The sequence below is a fragment of the Myxocyprinus asiaticus genome, chromosome 43, assembly GCF_019703515.2.
Source record: "Myxocyprinus asiaticus isolate MX2 ecotype Aquarium Trade chromosome 43, UBuf_Myxa_2, whole genome shotgun sequence".
Lineage (NCBI taxonomy): Eukaryota > Metazoa > Chordata > Actinopteri > Cypriniformes > Catostomidae > Myxocyprinus > Myxocyprinus asiaticus.
This window is the reverse complement of record NC_059386.1, coordinates 29,829,393-29,842,766: the sequence shown is the minus strand read 5'-3', so window position 1 is coordinate 29,842,766 and position 13,374 is coordinate 29,829,393. Positions and strand designations below refer to the sequence as shown.

Below are 13,374 nucleotides of genomic sequence, written 5' to 3'. Positions count from 1 at the left end.
AAATGCTACAGTAAAAAACATAAATTGGTCAACGAGTAGTTACCGTAAAATATACGTTACATTTTTAAATATATTTAAAAAGACAATACATGTGTAACACTGACTCAGGCTGAGTGGGATCCATGTGCGGTTTATTAACACAACAAGTTCAGAGAACAAACAGGCATGGGTAAAATAACCAGGGCAACCAACAATATCAGAGACAGGGCAGTAATGTAGTCAAACAGGCAAAGGATCAGGGCAGGCAGTAAAACAGCAATAGAGATAGTCCAGGCAAACACAGTAATAGGCAGGCAGCAGAGAATCGTACAAGGTAAATCCAAAGCAGAGTCAAACACGGGTAGATCAACAGAGTAAGTAATAATGCTCAGAAATGTAGCCGGGGCAAACAAGACTTCACAATGAATGAACACACACATCGGGCTTAAATAGTCTGAGTGATATGAGGCAGGTGTAGGGTAATCAGTCCAGGCATGTGGGCATTTGGGAAGTGTAGTTCGATGTTAATATTCCGGTGAGTGAGACCACCGGTGGTCGATTGAGGAATATTCACTGGTGTTTGTGACAGAGCCCCCCCACCCCCCTGCGAGCGGCTCCTGACGCGAGAGCACATCTGACGTCGGGGTCTTCCTCGAGGTCGAGGGGCCGGTTTCTCCGGGTGAGTCCTATGAAATTCTGTGATGAGATTGGGGTCGAGGATATCATCCGCCTTGACCCAGGACCTCTCCTCTGGACCGTACCCCTCCCAGTCTACCAGATATTGGATCTGGCTTTCCAGACGTCTGGAATCTAGCAGATCTCGTACTAGGAATGCCTCCTCACCATCCATGATCATGGGTGAGGGGCCTGCATCACCGCCTTCCAACTCCACCCTTGGACCACCGGCAGGTTTCAGCAGAGAGACATGAAAAATGGGAGAAATACGATAATTAGCAGGTAATTGGAGGCGATATGACACAGGATTGATTTGTCTTAGGATTTTGAACAGACCCACATACCTGGGACTGAGCTTCTTGCAAGGTAGATGGAGACGAAGGTCCCGGGTTGAAAGCCACACCCACTGTCCTGGAACGTAGTTGGGACAGGGATGACGATGGCGGTCTGCTTGTTCCTTTCCCCTGTTGATGGCACGCTGTACATGGACATGAGCTTGATCCCAAACAGCCTCACTACGCTGAAACCAGTCGTTAACAGCAGGCACATCAGACAGTTCACCAGACCATGGAAATAGAGGGGGTTGGAACCCCAGGACACACTGAAAGGGCGTCAATTTTGTGGAGGGTTTGAGGATCGAGTTCTGTACATATTCTGCCCAGGGAAGAAAGCGGCTCCAGTCGGCTTGATTCTGTTGACAGTACATGTGAAGGAATTTGGTGAGTTCTTGATTCAGACGTTCTGTCTGGCCATTAGACTGGGGGTGATAACCTGAAGTGAGACTTATATGGACATTAAGTAGTCAAAAGAAAGCTGTCCAAACCCTTGATGTAAACTGAGGGCCCCGGTCAGAGACAATGTCTTCAGGAAGACCATAGTATCGGAACACATAATGGAAAAGATGTTCTGCGGTTTCAAAGGCTGATGGAAGCTTAGACAGGGGTATTAGTCAACATGCCTTAGAAAAATAATCAATGACAGTTAATATGGTGGTGTTACCTTGGGAGATGGGTAGATTGGTGACAAAATCAATGGCGATGTGGGACCAAGGTTGTTGTGGAATGGGTAGAGGTTGTAGCAACCCTGCCGGTAGTTGTCTGGGGTTTTTTGCTGTGGCGCAGTGTGACAAGTGTTCACGAATGTACTGGTGTCTGCCTGTAATGTCTCCCACCAGAACCGATTTCTTAACAATCGTACTGTGGTAGTAATGCCTGGATGGCCAGAGCTTGTGGAGGAGTTCACCCAGCGGATTATCTTTTCTCGTAGAGTAGGTGGCACAAATGTTCGGTTGGGTGTACATTCTGGAGGGGCCAGGTTCTGTGCATGCGTCTGGGAGATTTCGGACATGATGTCCCACTGGACCGGAGCTAGGATCAGAGAGGATGAGATGATGGGTTCTGGAGAGGGATACTGAGGAGTGGAGTCAAATTGATGGGATAGTGAGTCAGCTTTGATGTTCTTTGATCCTAGATGTTAAGTGATTGAAAAGTTAAAATGAGTGAAAAATAGTGCCCATCTGGCTTGTCTGGGGTTTAGTCTTTTGGCTGAGCGCAAGTATTCGAGGTTGCGATGATCGGTTAATACCAGAAATGGATGTCTGGCCCCCTCCAGCCAGTGTCGCCATTCTTCGAATGCTGCTTTTATGGCTAACAGTTCACGATTGCCCACATCATAATTCTGTTCAGCAGAGGAGAGTTTACATGAGTAGTATGCACAAAGGAAAAGCTTAGGAGGATTACCTTGGCATTGAGAGAAGATAACGCCAATACCAGTGTTTGATGTGTCTACTTCAACCACAAAAGGTACGTTGGGATCAGGATGATGCAGAATAGGAGCAGAAGTGAAGCGACTTTTCAATTCATTAAAGGCTTGGATGGCGTCAGAAGACCAGCAAAGCTTGGTATTACCTCCCTTTGTCATGGCAGTGAGTGGAGCGGTGACAGTGCTGAAGTTTCGAATGAATCTTCTGTAAAAATTTGCAAATCCTAAGAATCGTTGTAGTTCCTTTACAGTAGTGTGTTGAGGCCAGTTTAGAAACGCTCGTACCTTGCCCTCATCCATAGACACCCCTTCTGGACTGATGATATAACCGAGGAAGGAAATTGAAGTTTGGTGGAATTCAAATTTCTCTGCTTTGGCATACAATTGGTGTTTCATGAGAAGCTTCAGAACTGCCCAGACATGCTTGATGTGTTCCTCCAGGGTGTCTGAATAAATCAGGATGTCATCTATATATACAATTAAGCCCTGATTAAGCATGTCTCTGAATACATCATTTATGAAAGACTGGAACACAGATGGACTATTGGACAGTCCGAATGGCATAACGAGATATTCATAGTGCCCGCTGCTGGTAGAAAAGGCAGTTTTCCACTCATCCCCCTCTCGAATGTGAATGAGGTTGTACGCGCAGCGTAGATCACGCTTAGTGTAAAATGTAGCAGTTCTTAGTTGTTCCAAAGCTGCGGGGACCAGGGGTAAGGGGTATCTGAATTTAACCGTTATATCATTTAGACCATGATAATCAATACAAGGATGAAGGCCCCCATCCTTCTTTCCCACGAAGAAGAATACTGCTGCTGCCGGTGAAGTGGATAGACAAATGAAACCCTTGGCCAGTTCTTCTTCAATGTACGATTTCATGGCTTTTGCCTCAGGTTCTGACAGGGGAAAGATTCTGCCTCTACCAGGTAACAGATCAATGGCGCAGTCACTAGATCGATGCGGTGGTAGTTGCGAGGCTTTGGTTTTACTGAAGGCTTCAAACAAATCAGCATATTCAGAAGGTATATTTGGTGCTATGTTGGACTCGTTAGTCACCATAGTGGTACTCACAGACATAGGGATGATTGGTTTGAGACACTTGGATGAGCAGCTGGGATCCCATCGCATGATCTGTCTCTCACGCCATGAAATTTGCGGGTTATGGTCCTGCACCCAGGGTAATCCGAGGTAATAACTGGGTGGTGTGGAGAATGGATGATGAAGAGGCATGTTGTTTCAGTGTGTAAAATTCCAACTTGCAGAATGAGGTCAATGTTGGTGTACAGAACCTGGTCGGTCCCCAGGGGATGCTCATCTAGCGCTGCCACTGCCAAAGAAGAGTTGCAAGGAATTAGTGGTATCTTATGCTGTCGGGCTAAATTTTCATCAATAAAGTTGCCCGCTGCCCCCGAATCTAACAAGGCTTTAGTGATGATGGTATCTGACAGGAACGTTCATTTTATTGGCACTTCAATACAAGCAGTGGTTTGGATAGAGGGAATCAACACCCTTACCCTGCGATATGTGTGTTTGAGGGGGTCGTGTCCGACAGTCAGCTCTTAAATGACCTGTTTGGCCACAATATAAACAGAGATGGTTCCTGATGCGGTGTTCAAGCTCCTCTGTGGTGAGATGAGTTCGACCAACTTGCATGGGTTCAGCGACATCACTGGGTTGATGCGTTTGAGTGAGAGGACTGGTAAATCGATTTGATCTCCTGGAGCGAATGATATTGTCAATACGAATAGCGAGGTCAATGAATTGGTCCAGGGTTCTGCCTTCATCACGCCAGGCCAGCTCAGATTGCACGTCAGTGTTTAATCCTTGACAAACAGCAGTTTTAGTGAGTCCTCCACCCACACAGTCTGCACAGCGAGAGTGCGAAAAGACAGAGTGAATTCAGCTGCAGTATTTCTAACCTGACGAAGCCAGCACTCCTTCCTCCCTCAGAATGTTCGAACACCTCTCTCAGACGTTGAACAAATTCATTGAAAGTGGTGCAGTTTAGTCCTTGATTGGCCCAGACAGCTGTTGCCCATTCCAACGCCTTATCCGTAAGCAGGGAACACACAAGAGAGATCTTACTATCATCAGATGGGTATAACAAGGGCTGTTGAGCCAGGAACATAGAGCATTGCATAAAGAAGCCTTTACACTTGATTGGGGTGCCATCAAATTTTTCTGGAAAGGCTAAACGTGGATTAGCAGTCACTGTACTATGAAGCATTGAGACTGGTACCTGACTTGCTTGAGGCGTTGTGGAAGCGGAATCAGGTGTGGGCTGATGGAGACTCCGCACGGATTTCACTAACTCTTCCGTTAGTGTGGTGAGTCGGCAAAGTTGTTGTTGGTGAGATGCCAGTAGGTTAGCTTGGGCAGAGAGTTCACTGGACAGATGCATGAGGACCGCTGGTTCGGTAGTTGGAAAAGTCTTCTGTAACACTGACTCTGGCTGAGTGGGATCCATGTGCAGTTTATTAACACAACAAGTTCAGAGTACCAACAGGTGTGGGTAAAATAACCAGGGCAATTAACAATATCAGAGACAGTGCAGTAATGTAGTCAAACAGGCAAAGGATCAGGCAGGCAGCAAAACAGCAATAGAGATTGTCCAGGCAAACACAGTAATAGGCAGGCAGCAGAGAATCGTACAAGGTAAATCCAAAGCAGAGTCAAACACTGGTAGAACAACAGAGTAAGTAATAACGCTCAGAAATGTAGCCGGGGCAAACAAGACTTCACAATGTATGAACACACATCGGGCTTAAATAGTCTGAGTGATATGAGGCAGGTGTAGGGTAATCAGTCCAGGCATGTGGGCACTTGGGAAGTGTAGTTCAATGTTAATATTCCAGTGAGCGAGACCTCCGGTGGTCGATTGAGGAATCTTCACCAGTGTTCGTGACAACATGTAGTATTATGGTAAAATGTTGTAAAAATTACATTTTTTAGATGTAAGAAGTATGATTTTCCTGTATAATTAATGGCTAAAATGTAGATTATATTTAACAAGAGAGTACATGTACTTTTTACGGTAAATTATTTTTAAAGTTATGGTAAAAAACAATAATCGGGCGTTCACAGAATTCCCTGCATGACCCATTACATTTCATTATATTTTATGGGAATAGTTAGGTTTCTTCTTATTTTTAATATCAGTTATGTACTTTGGATTGTTCTGTGTTATATTTGATGAAGTTTAGTTAATATTTATTTCATTATTTTAATTTCACATGTGTTACCCTGATGGTGATTAGTGTTTGTATGAGTGACACTGAGCACTGTTTCTACATGTTGATTTGTCATTGCTCCTGGAAGAGTCACTATTGATAAACTTCATGTCATCATGTGCCCTTTTGTAATTACTACAGTAATTAAAAATACATTATAAAGTGAAAAGCAGATGTTTACAGTTTCAGAAGGTTAATATATTAAGTTTATCATTTAATAATAAAAATGACGATACTGCACTGTAATTTACAGTAAAAACAACTGTAAAAATGTTACTGTATTTTTTACATAATAATTCTTTTTTTTTTTGTTTTTTTTTTAAACAACGGGATTTCTTTTACAGTGTAGACGGACGGACAGACAGACAGACGGGCAGACAGATAGATTTGTTTATAAACAGGTATAAAGTGTGTCCTCTCTCTTATGTTCTGTTGGCGTGTCTGCGGGCGGTGGATGATGATGCCTTGAGATGTTTTGTTGTTTGCATGGCTTGTCTGGCACCGTTGTTTAATGCAGCTAATCAATGCACGCTTCATGATAATTGCTGTGGCGTTTGCTACTGTATGTGCATGAGTCTGAGGACTAAAGCGCCTTGTGTCTCTCGGTTTCGATTATGATCCAGGCACAACATTTCAGTAAACGGCAGGAAAAGAAAGCACACAGGTATTCTTACAGTGCTACAGAATGAACGTCAACCTGACATCAATCCTATTTACTTCCTTAGTACATGTTCCGTGTCTAGTAAATTAATCATCAGTGTACATTATTCCATGTGCGTTTGCATACTGTGCATGTATTTGCATACTGAATTGTGATTTGTTTTCCCCTGATATTTACTGAACAGTCTATACCCAGCTTTGCACTTCTAACACATCCTACTGTACTGAGTTATTAGTCTCTCATTTACAGAGGACATCAGTTTGAGTGTTATGACAACGGCAAAGTTTGAGAATGCTCTATTGCGGCATTTCCACTGAAACAAAGCTTATAACCGAAGATTACATACAATTTAACACTTTATTTGCCTATAGCACTTGTATATGTTTTAGTGGTAAATATGTATTTTTATCAATAACAAATGTAAATAATAATAATAAAAAAACCGTTATTTTATCATTTTAAAGTAATTTGCTTGTAATTATTTGGTCTAAACAACGTAATACATTCGAAGTTATCTCTTTTCATATCTTAAACTCAAATATTGCAATATGGGGCTAAGAAACATGCAAGCTATCTATCTCTGATACCAAGAAAACTTGTGGGCAACCCATTTGCAAGCATACCTTATATTACGGACATGAATATATTAATAAATTAATGCACAACATATCTGAACGCTGAATAACATATTTCACAAAAACGGAAAAAGATAATAGTATCCGCTCAAGTCGCATTTAATGTTTATTACTGTTTCCAATAGCATCTAAAAGTCACAGTCATTAGTAGAAACTACTGACATCACCAGCTAAATCAATCACTCATAAAAGCACGTGAAAACTTACCTAAGAACAGGGCTCGAGCGCTGGCAGACATCACGTCTCCGGACCGTAATGAAAATCCAACAGAAACGTCTCCTTTGCTCCTCAGAATGAGCACATTTTTTTCAGTTTTGTACTCAACATAAACGGAGCGATATCACCGACTGAAACCATAAAAAGCATCTCTGAGGTGTCCAAACGTCCTCGCGCTCCTTCAGAAAAGTCCGTGTTATCCGCGAGAGATGCCTGAAGAATCAAAGTTCTCCTTGACTTCAACTAGGATGCGTATCTGCGATCTCTGTCCTCCTCTCCTCCTCCTCTCGCTCTCGGTGGTGAAGGGAAGGAACCACAGGCTGGTAAAGGTGTGTGAGGGGATGTGGGGACCTCTGCAGTTAAAGGAGAACACTTTATTTTGTAGAAATCCTTACGGGACACATGCAGATAGACGATCATTGGCTGTAAGTCTCTCTTCGATGCCTGTATACTATGAGATGCACTTCAGGGAAATACTTTATTATAACTTTAATTAATAAGCATGAATAAATACATTTAATAAATATCAACATAAACAAATATATTACATCTTTATATTCATGAACATAAATTATATATATATATATATATATATATATATATATATATATATATATATATCTGTATATATATATATTAAACATATGTATTTATATCATTATATATAATTAATCAATAATATTAATAATATTAATCAACATTATGCTTAATGGATCAATAGTTTGAACACACGAAATAATGAATAGGCTAAATTTAATTGCAGTTTGAATGAAGTAATGATCTATTAATCAAAATTGTATGCTAATTTTAATTATAAAATGGATAGTTCCAGTCCTGGATACTGATTGGTCAACAGCCATGCTTTATTCATGATAAAGCACAGCTCTGGGAATTTCTATTTGTATCACTCGGCAGCACCGATAGCTGACAGTTATTATTGTTGCCTAGCAACATTCTGTTTACCGTTTACTGCCAGGGACTACATTTTTTGGCAGTAGGATTGCATTTACATTTGTGTCTTTAAAATGTTTATTATTATGTGGTGACCGTGTCCTTCATCCGTGACTATATTTACAGTATAGCATGGCCTCTCATGCCTTATTGCTTAAATCATAGCCTAAAGTGTTAACAATCAATCAAATAGAGAAGGGTTTTTTAAGGAAACATATTTTCAGGAAAGTCAGTGGGTAGCACTTAAAGGAATGGTTAAAAATGATAATTCTGTTATTATTTACTCACCCTCATGTTGTTATTTTTTCCATGGAACACAAAGGGGGACTTTTTGAACAATCTTCTGGATTTTTTTATTTTTATTTTTTTCACATACAACAACAGTCAGTGATGGGCAGCGAAGCTATTAGCTTAACTACATTTCTGAGTAGTGAGGTGGTAGCTTCGCTAGATTTTTGACTAGGTAGCGGCGTAGCGTTGAGAAAAGCTATGCCGCTACATCACGCCTTGTACCCGGTGTTTACTAATGCCAGTTTTTAATCAAAACTAAAGATGTCAGATCACAAATGAATCGCTCATCTGAGTCGGTTCTTTAAAATGAATTGGTCACATGTGATAGGAAAGCAGAATGCCTCAGAAAGCTTGCGCAGGCGCTGCTGAATCATTTGGTGCGCGCTCTCACTTTCCAATAAGCTCACAGAGTATTTTATAACACGGCAAATAAAGATAATGTTGGTTGCATTGGATCTACAATCAATGGAACTAAACCTGCAAATGCGTCCCATCATTTGCCAGTGATGAAGAAGGTCTTTATAAAGTTTGCAACAAGTTTGCAGCTTGTAAATGTCTTCTGCGGGTAAATACATTTTCCAACCAAAAAAGTATCAAAACATGTACTAGCCTACACGAAAAAAGTACCATGACATTATCATGTTTTTCGGACATGTACAATTACCTGGACACACTATGCTAATACAGTGGTAGGCTATATGAATATGGTAATCATATAGGGTATTTTTTTTTTATTATCTTGAAGCACCATGTAAATACAATAGCATGAATATGGTAATCATATATCAATTTACCATGGTAGTAATATGGCATTCTTTGAAGTACTTTGAAGCACCATGCAAATACAGAATGGTACATAAATATGGTAATTGTATATCAAAGTACCATGGTATTTCCATCTGACACTATCAGAAATCACATTGTTATTGCCCAGATGTGCTCACACACACACACAAACGCACACACACACACACACACACACACACACACACACACACACACACACACACGTTGGTCTACCTATCATTATGAGGACTTTACATAGACATAATGATTTTTATACTGTACGAACTATAGATTCTATCCCCTAACCCTAAACCTACCCCTAAACCTAACCCTCACAAAAAACTTTCTGCATTTTTACATTTTCAAAAAAACATTGTTTAGTATGTTTTTTAAGCAATTTAAAATATGGGGACACTAGAAATGTCCTCATAAACCACATTTATAGCATAATACCCTTGTAATTACCAGTTTGTAACCTAAAAAATTGTCCTCGTAAACCACATAAACATGCCCACACACACACACACATACACACACACACACGTGTTTGTAGAAGTAGTAGTATAAATATGAATTTACATGTTTTTTTTTTGTTTTTTTTACATGCATATACCGGTACATATTGCACCATACTGTATACGTATATACTGTATTGCACTAAACTGTAATATACTGTACCAAAGCTTTGATAAACATCATGTGAACAAGTCTTTTAGATGCTTTGCCTATGACGGTATGTTCCATGCATCTGCGGTTGAAAAAATATTAAGTAGTTTAAATGTAGCAAGCTACTTTTGGTGTGTAGCTTGTAGTGTAATTTGCTACTTTCTCTGAAGTGTAGCTTTTAGCTTAACTTAACTAATTTTTCTGTTGAGTAGTTTGTAGCTTAGCTTGCTACATTTTTTGAGTAGCTTGCCCAATACTGACAACAGTGATTATGTCTGTCAAGCTCCAAAAAGACAATACTCCCAAAAATGTTTTTTTTTTTTTTATTATTTTATTTTAGCCTATTTTAAAATGTGTGCATTTCAATTTCACAACATATATAATCTAAAACAAAATTAAATGAATACAACTTAAAGTATTGATTTATTTTTTAAAGATTACTCAATTCATTGTTATGTGCTATGAAATTGAAATTTTGTTAATGCATTAATCTTTATTATTAGCTATTTTTATTATTATTTTATTTTGTTTAGTCCAACAAAGAAAAAAACAATATCAGAGATTCTGTTTGGGTGATCATTTTTTTATTATAATTTAATACAGTTCACAGGTGTTTGAAACCACCTACAACATACAACACCACTGCTGGAGATTAGACTTTTGACTCAAAATCTCAAAATAATTATAGATATAACCCTTGTGACAGTTTCCCCGTGTGACAACTTTTCCTCCACTTTTAAGAACAAAGTCCTCAGTTTCTGTCTGAGGCAGCTGGATTTTGGTTTGTGTTTGTACGGCTGAAGCATTTTGAATTCATCTCCAATGATGACACCAAAAAATTGTTTTTCATTGTAATGCATTATGGGATTAATTTTAGTATATGCAAAAACTTCAAAGACCAACAGTGGCCTGTTTATGCTCTGATTATTCATGAAGGTCTTATGAAAAGTAGCACTGAAGGAGGACAGGAGTTATTGCCATGACCTGATTACAGATAGCAGCAGATGCAGATTACTTAGACTTTTAAATAAAGTCACATATTTTGGTGCAGACAGATGTCAAATCATACGAGGAATTGGAAATGGATGCCCACATGCTCATGGTGTTCAAAACAGAGGCAAGAGTTTGATGCATTGTTCATTTACATGCAGTGCAGCCAACCACAAAAATAAAGTGATGACACTTACAGTATTCAGCACGTGCTTAGTAAAATTCTCTTTCTCCACCTGAGAATTTGCAGAAGCAATTGTTGTACTTTTTAAGAAGGTAGAAAAGTTATGAAGTAAAAGTTATAAAATATGTTATGAACATTATTTTAATACAGTGTCTGCTTGAATAATGTTCTTCTTACAGTATGAGCTGATCAATATATTTTAATAAGAAGTGTTTAACAATTTTTAAATAATTAGGTCACACTTAGACTTTGTTTTAAACACAAATTATTCCTGACAGGTAAAATAATTAGTACCATATAAAAAGTGTATACCATATAAATATATATTTTTATACTATATAAGAAATCAGTAGTATTAAAAAGTAATGATGTTATCAATTTGAGGTGTGCTCTTGTAATCAAGTTTTCCATGATGTATATATTACTATTGGCATATATACTACTGGTTTTTTAAACCAGAAGATGTCATTTAGATTTGCACTAATCTGTAAATTATGAAGAAATAAGTACAAAAAAAAATAAATATATAATTCCCTGATCTCCCCTACAGTATATTTCAGTCTGCAATCAACTGACTATTTTATGTTCTGAAGATTCAGGACAAAGTTCTCTTTGCCATGATTAATTCATCATGGCTTCAGTTACAAGGCACTCAAGTTTACCAACTAAATTTAGGTCAGACAAGAAGGAAATGTCTAAAAACCAAATGTCCACATGTTCTCAAACCTTCTTTAGAACATACCGAGGTGTCATTTAATTATTCATAAAGGGTTTGAAACTTTAAAACAATCCATTAATCCATTCATACATTTTCAAAACTCACAAGGGTTGGTGATGCAAGGGTGATAACCAGCCAATGTGAGTTCAACTGGAAATTTAGATGCCAATAAGCTTTCTTTTATGACAATAACTAAATAAAAGTAGGGTAAACCACAAGCCTCTGCCTGAACCTTCTCTGGTTTTAGCCTTTAGACTGAGAAGTTAAAACCCCACGTCACCAGGGAGAACGTCGTAAATCTGCAAGCTTTCTACTGCTGCAGAATACCCATAACTCAGTGCAAGTGTTCATTCATCAAAATGTTCAATTAATAACCTTCGCTGAGAGCATAGCAGGGATTAATCAAGATCCCTCGCTGCCAAATGATCTTACCACTCTCATGCAAAACACTGGAGGAATTTCAAAGATATCCCAACTTGAAATTGGGAATATAACTCTTTTTCTGTGGATTTTCCCATGCACTCAATCTTTCTGGCATGTGGTCTTGCTGGAATCCATGGTGATGAAAAATTGGAAGTCTACACCATAGTCTCGGGCTCAGAGGCTGTAATGGTACTAGGTCATCTTTGCATTTTCTCTTGATTCAATCAGAAAGCACAATCAGGACACAGCCACTGGAGTGGCTGCCTGGATGATCAGAGTGATCAAAGCTTTTATGTACCACTCTTGAAAGGAATGGTTCCTAAAAGACTGCTTGGGGACAATGCAACCATGGAACACCACATAAATGAAAGGAAAGCCAAAAAGTCCAAGGCTCTGAGATTCAATTACCTTCAAAGATGGAGTCTATTTCCTCAAAGGCCATTTTCAAGCCCTCTGAGAGAGATGGAGAGAAGGAGAGAACAAGGCAAGGGATTGCCCCTATTCCAAAGCCCAATGAGCTGCTATGCTACATAGGCAAGAATAAAGGGGCGTTCACACAGACAGCGTTTTGCAGCAGCAGAGCAACCTGAAGTCAATTATTTTCAGTGAGTGTTTACCTCATTACTAGCAACATAATGGACACCCACTATTAGCGATGCTACAGAACAGGGTTTTCACAGTCATGGAAACCTGGAAATATCAAGATATTTTTAAATTGTGATTTTTTTTTTCTACTCCTGAAAAAGTCATGGAAAAGGCATTGAAATTTCTGTAGCAAATATACATTTTTCTGGTTTTGTTCAGGTATAAAATATTTAATGCAAAATAAAAATATTTAAGGGCAAATAAAAAAATATATATTTATTAAAAAAACAAAAAACTAAACAAATCCTTATCCTGTAATCGCAAATCGATGAAAAAGTCATAGATATTTATTGGTCAAAGGCAATATCGATTTCTTTAACCTCCTGAGACCCGAGCATGACTGCTGCGTGCATTTCCCATTTCCCTTTTTGATTTGTAACAAGTTGCACCAAATAAACATGCAAAAAAAAAAAAAAAAAAAAAGATCAAATAGTTTCCTCAAACTGGTGGCAACATATGTGGACAGCGGGACTAAGTTGTGAAATTTTTAATAATACCAAGCTATAGAAAGTCAGAAATGTTAATATCAAATTGTTTATTATGTTTCCAGGAGTGCTGGT

The 13,374-nt window shown here is 39.0% G+C and overlaps 2 protein-coding genes across 3 annotated transcripts in view; both read right to left on the bottom strand.

Moving 5' to 3' along the window:
* The window catches only part of LOC127433933 (CXADR-like membrane protein), a 100,900-nt gene extending 93,478 nt beyond the window's left edge, over positions 1 to 7,422 (bottom strand). For both annotated transcript variants that reach the window (XR_007895958.1, XM_051686311.1), the window contains exon 1: positions 7,152 to 7,422. Coding sequence is in view for 1 of the 2 variants with exons in the window: in XM_051686311.1 (XP_051542271.1) it covers positions 7,152 to 7,182 (31 nt within the window). In the remaining variant the exon portion in view is untranslated. The remainder of the gene's footprint in view (positions 1 to 7,151) is intronic.
* On the bottom strand, positions 118 to 2,959 carry LOC127433932 (uncharacterized). The gene is made up of 2 exons (XM_051686309.1): positions 999 to 2,959; positions 118 to 872 (listed from the first exon to the last, which is right to left on the bottom strand). Exons 1-2 carry the CDS (start codon positions 1,358 to 1,360, stop codon positions 425 to 427), a joined length of 810 nt encoding a protein of 269 aa, XP_051542269.1. The 5' UTR covers positions 1,361 to 2,959; the 3' UTR covers positions 118 to 424.
* Positions 7,423 to 13,374: the final 5,952 nt, after the last annotated feature.

What these genes read in the sequence shown, in the direction of transcription:
- LOC127433932 (XM_051686309.1), bottom strand. Translation starts at nt 1,360, where the DNA reads ATGTACTGTCAACAGAATCAAGCCGACTGGAGCCGCTTTCTTCCCTGG. An exon ending in TGCAAGAAGCTCAGTCCCAG is followed by an intron (nt 873 to 998) that starts GTATGTGGGTCT and finishes CGGTGGTCCAAG; the next exon opens with GGTGGAGTTGGAAGGCGGTG.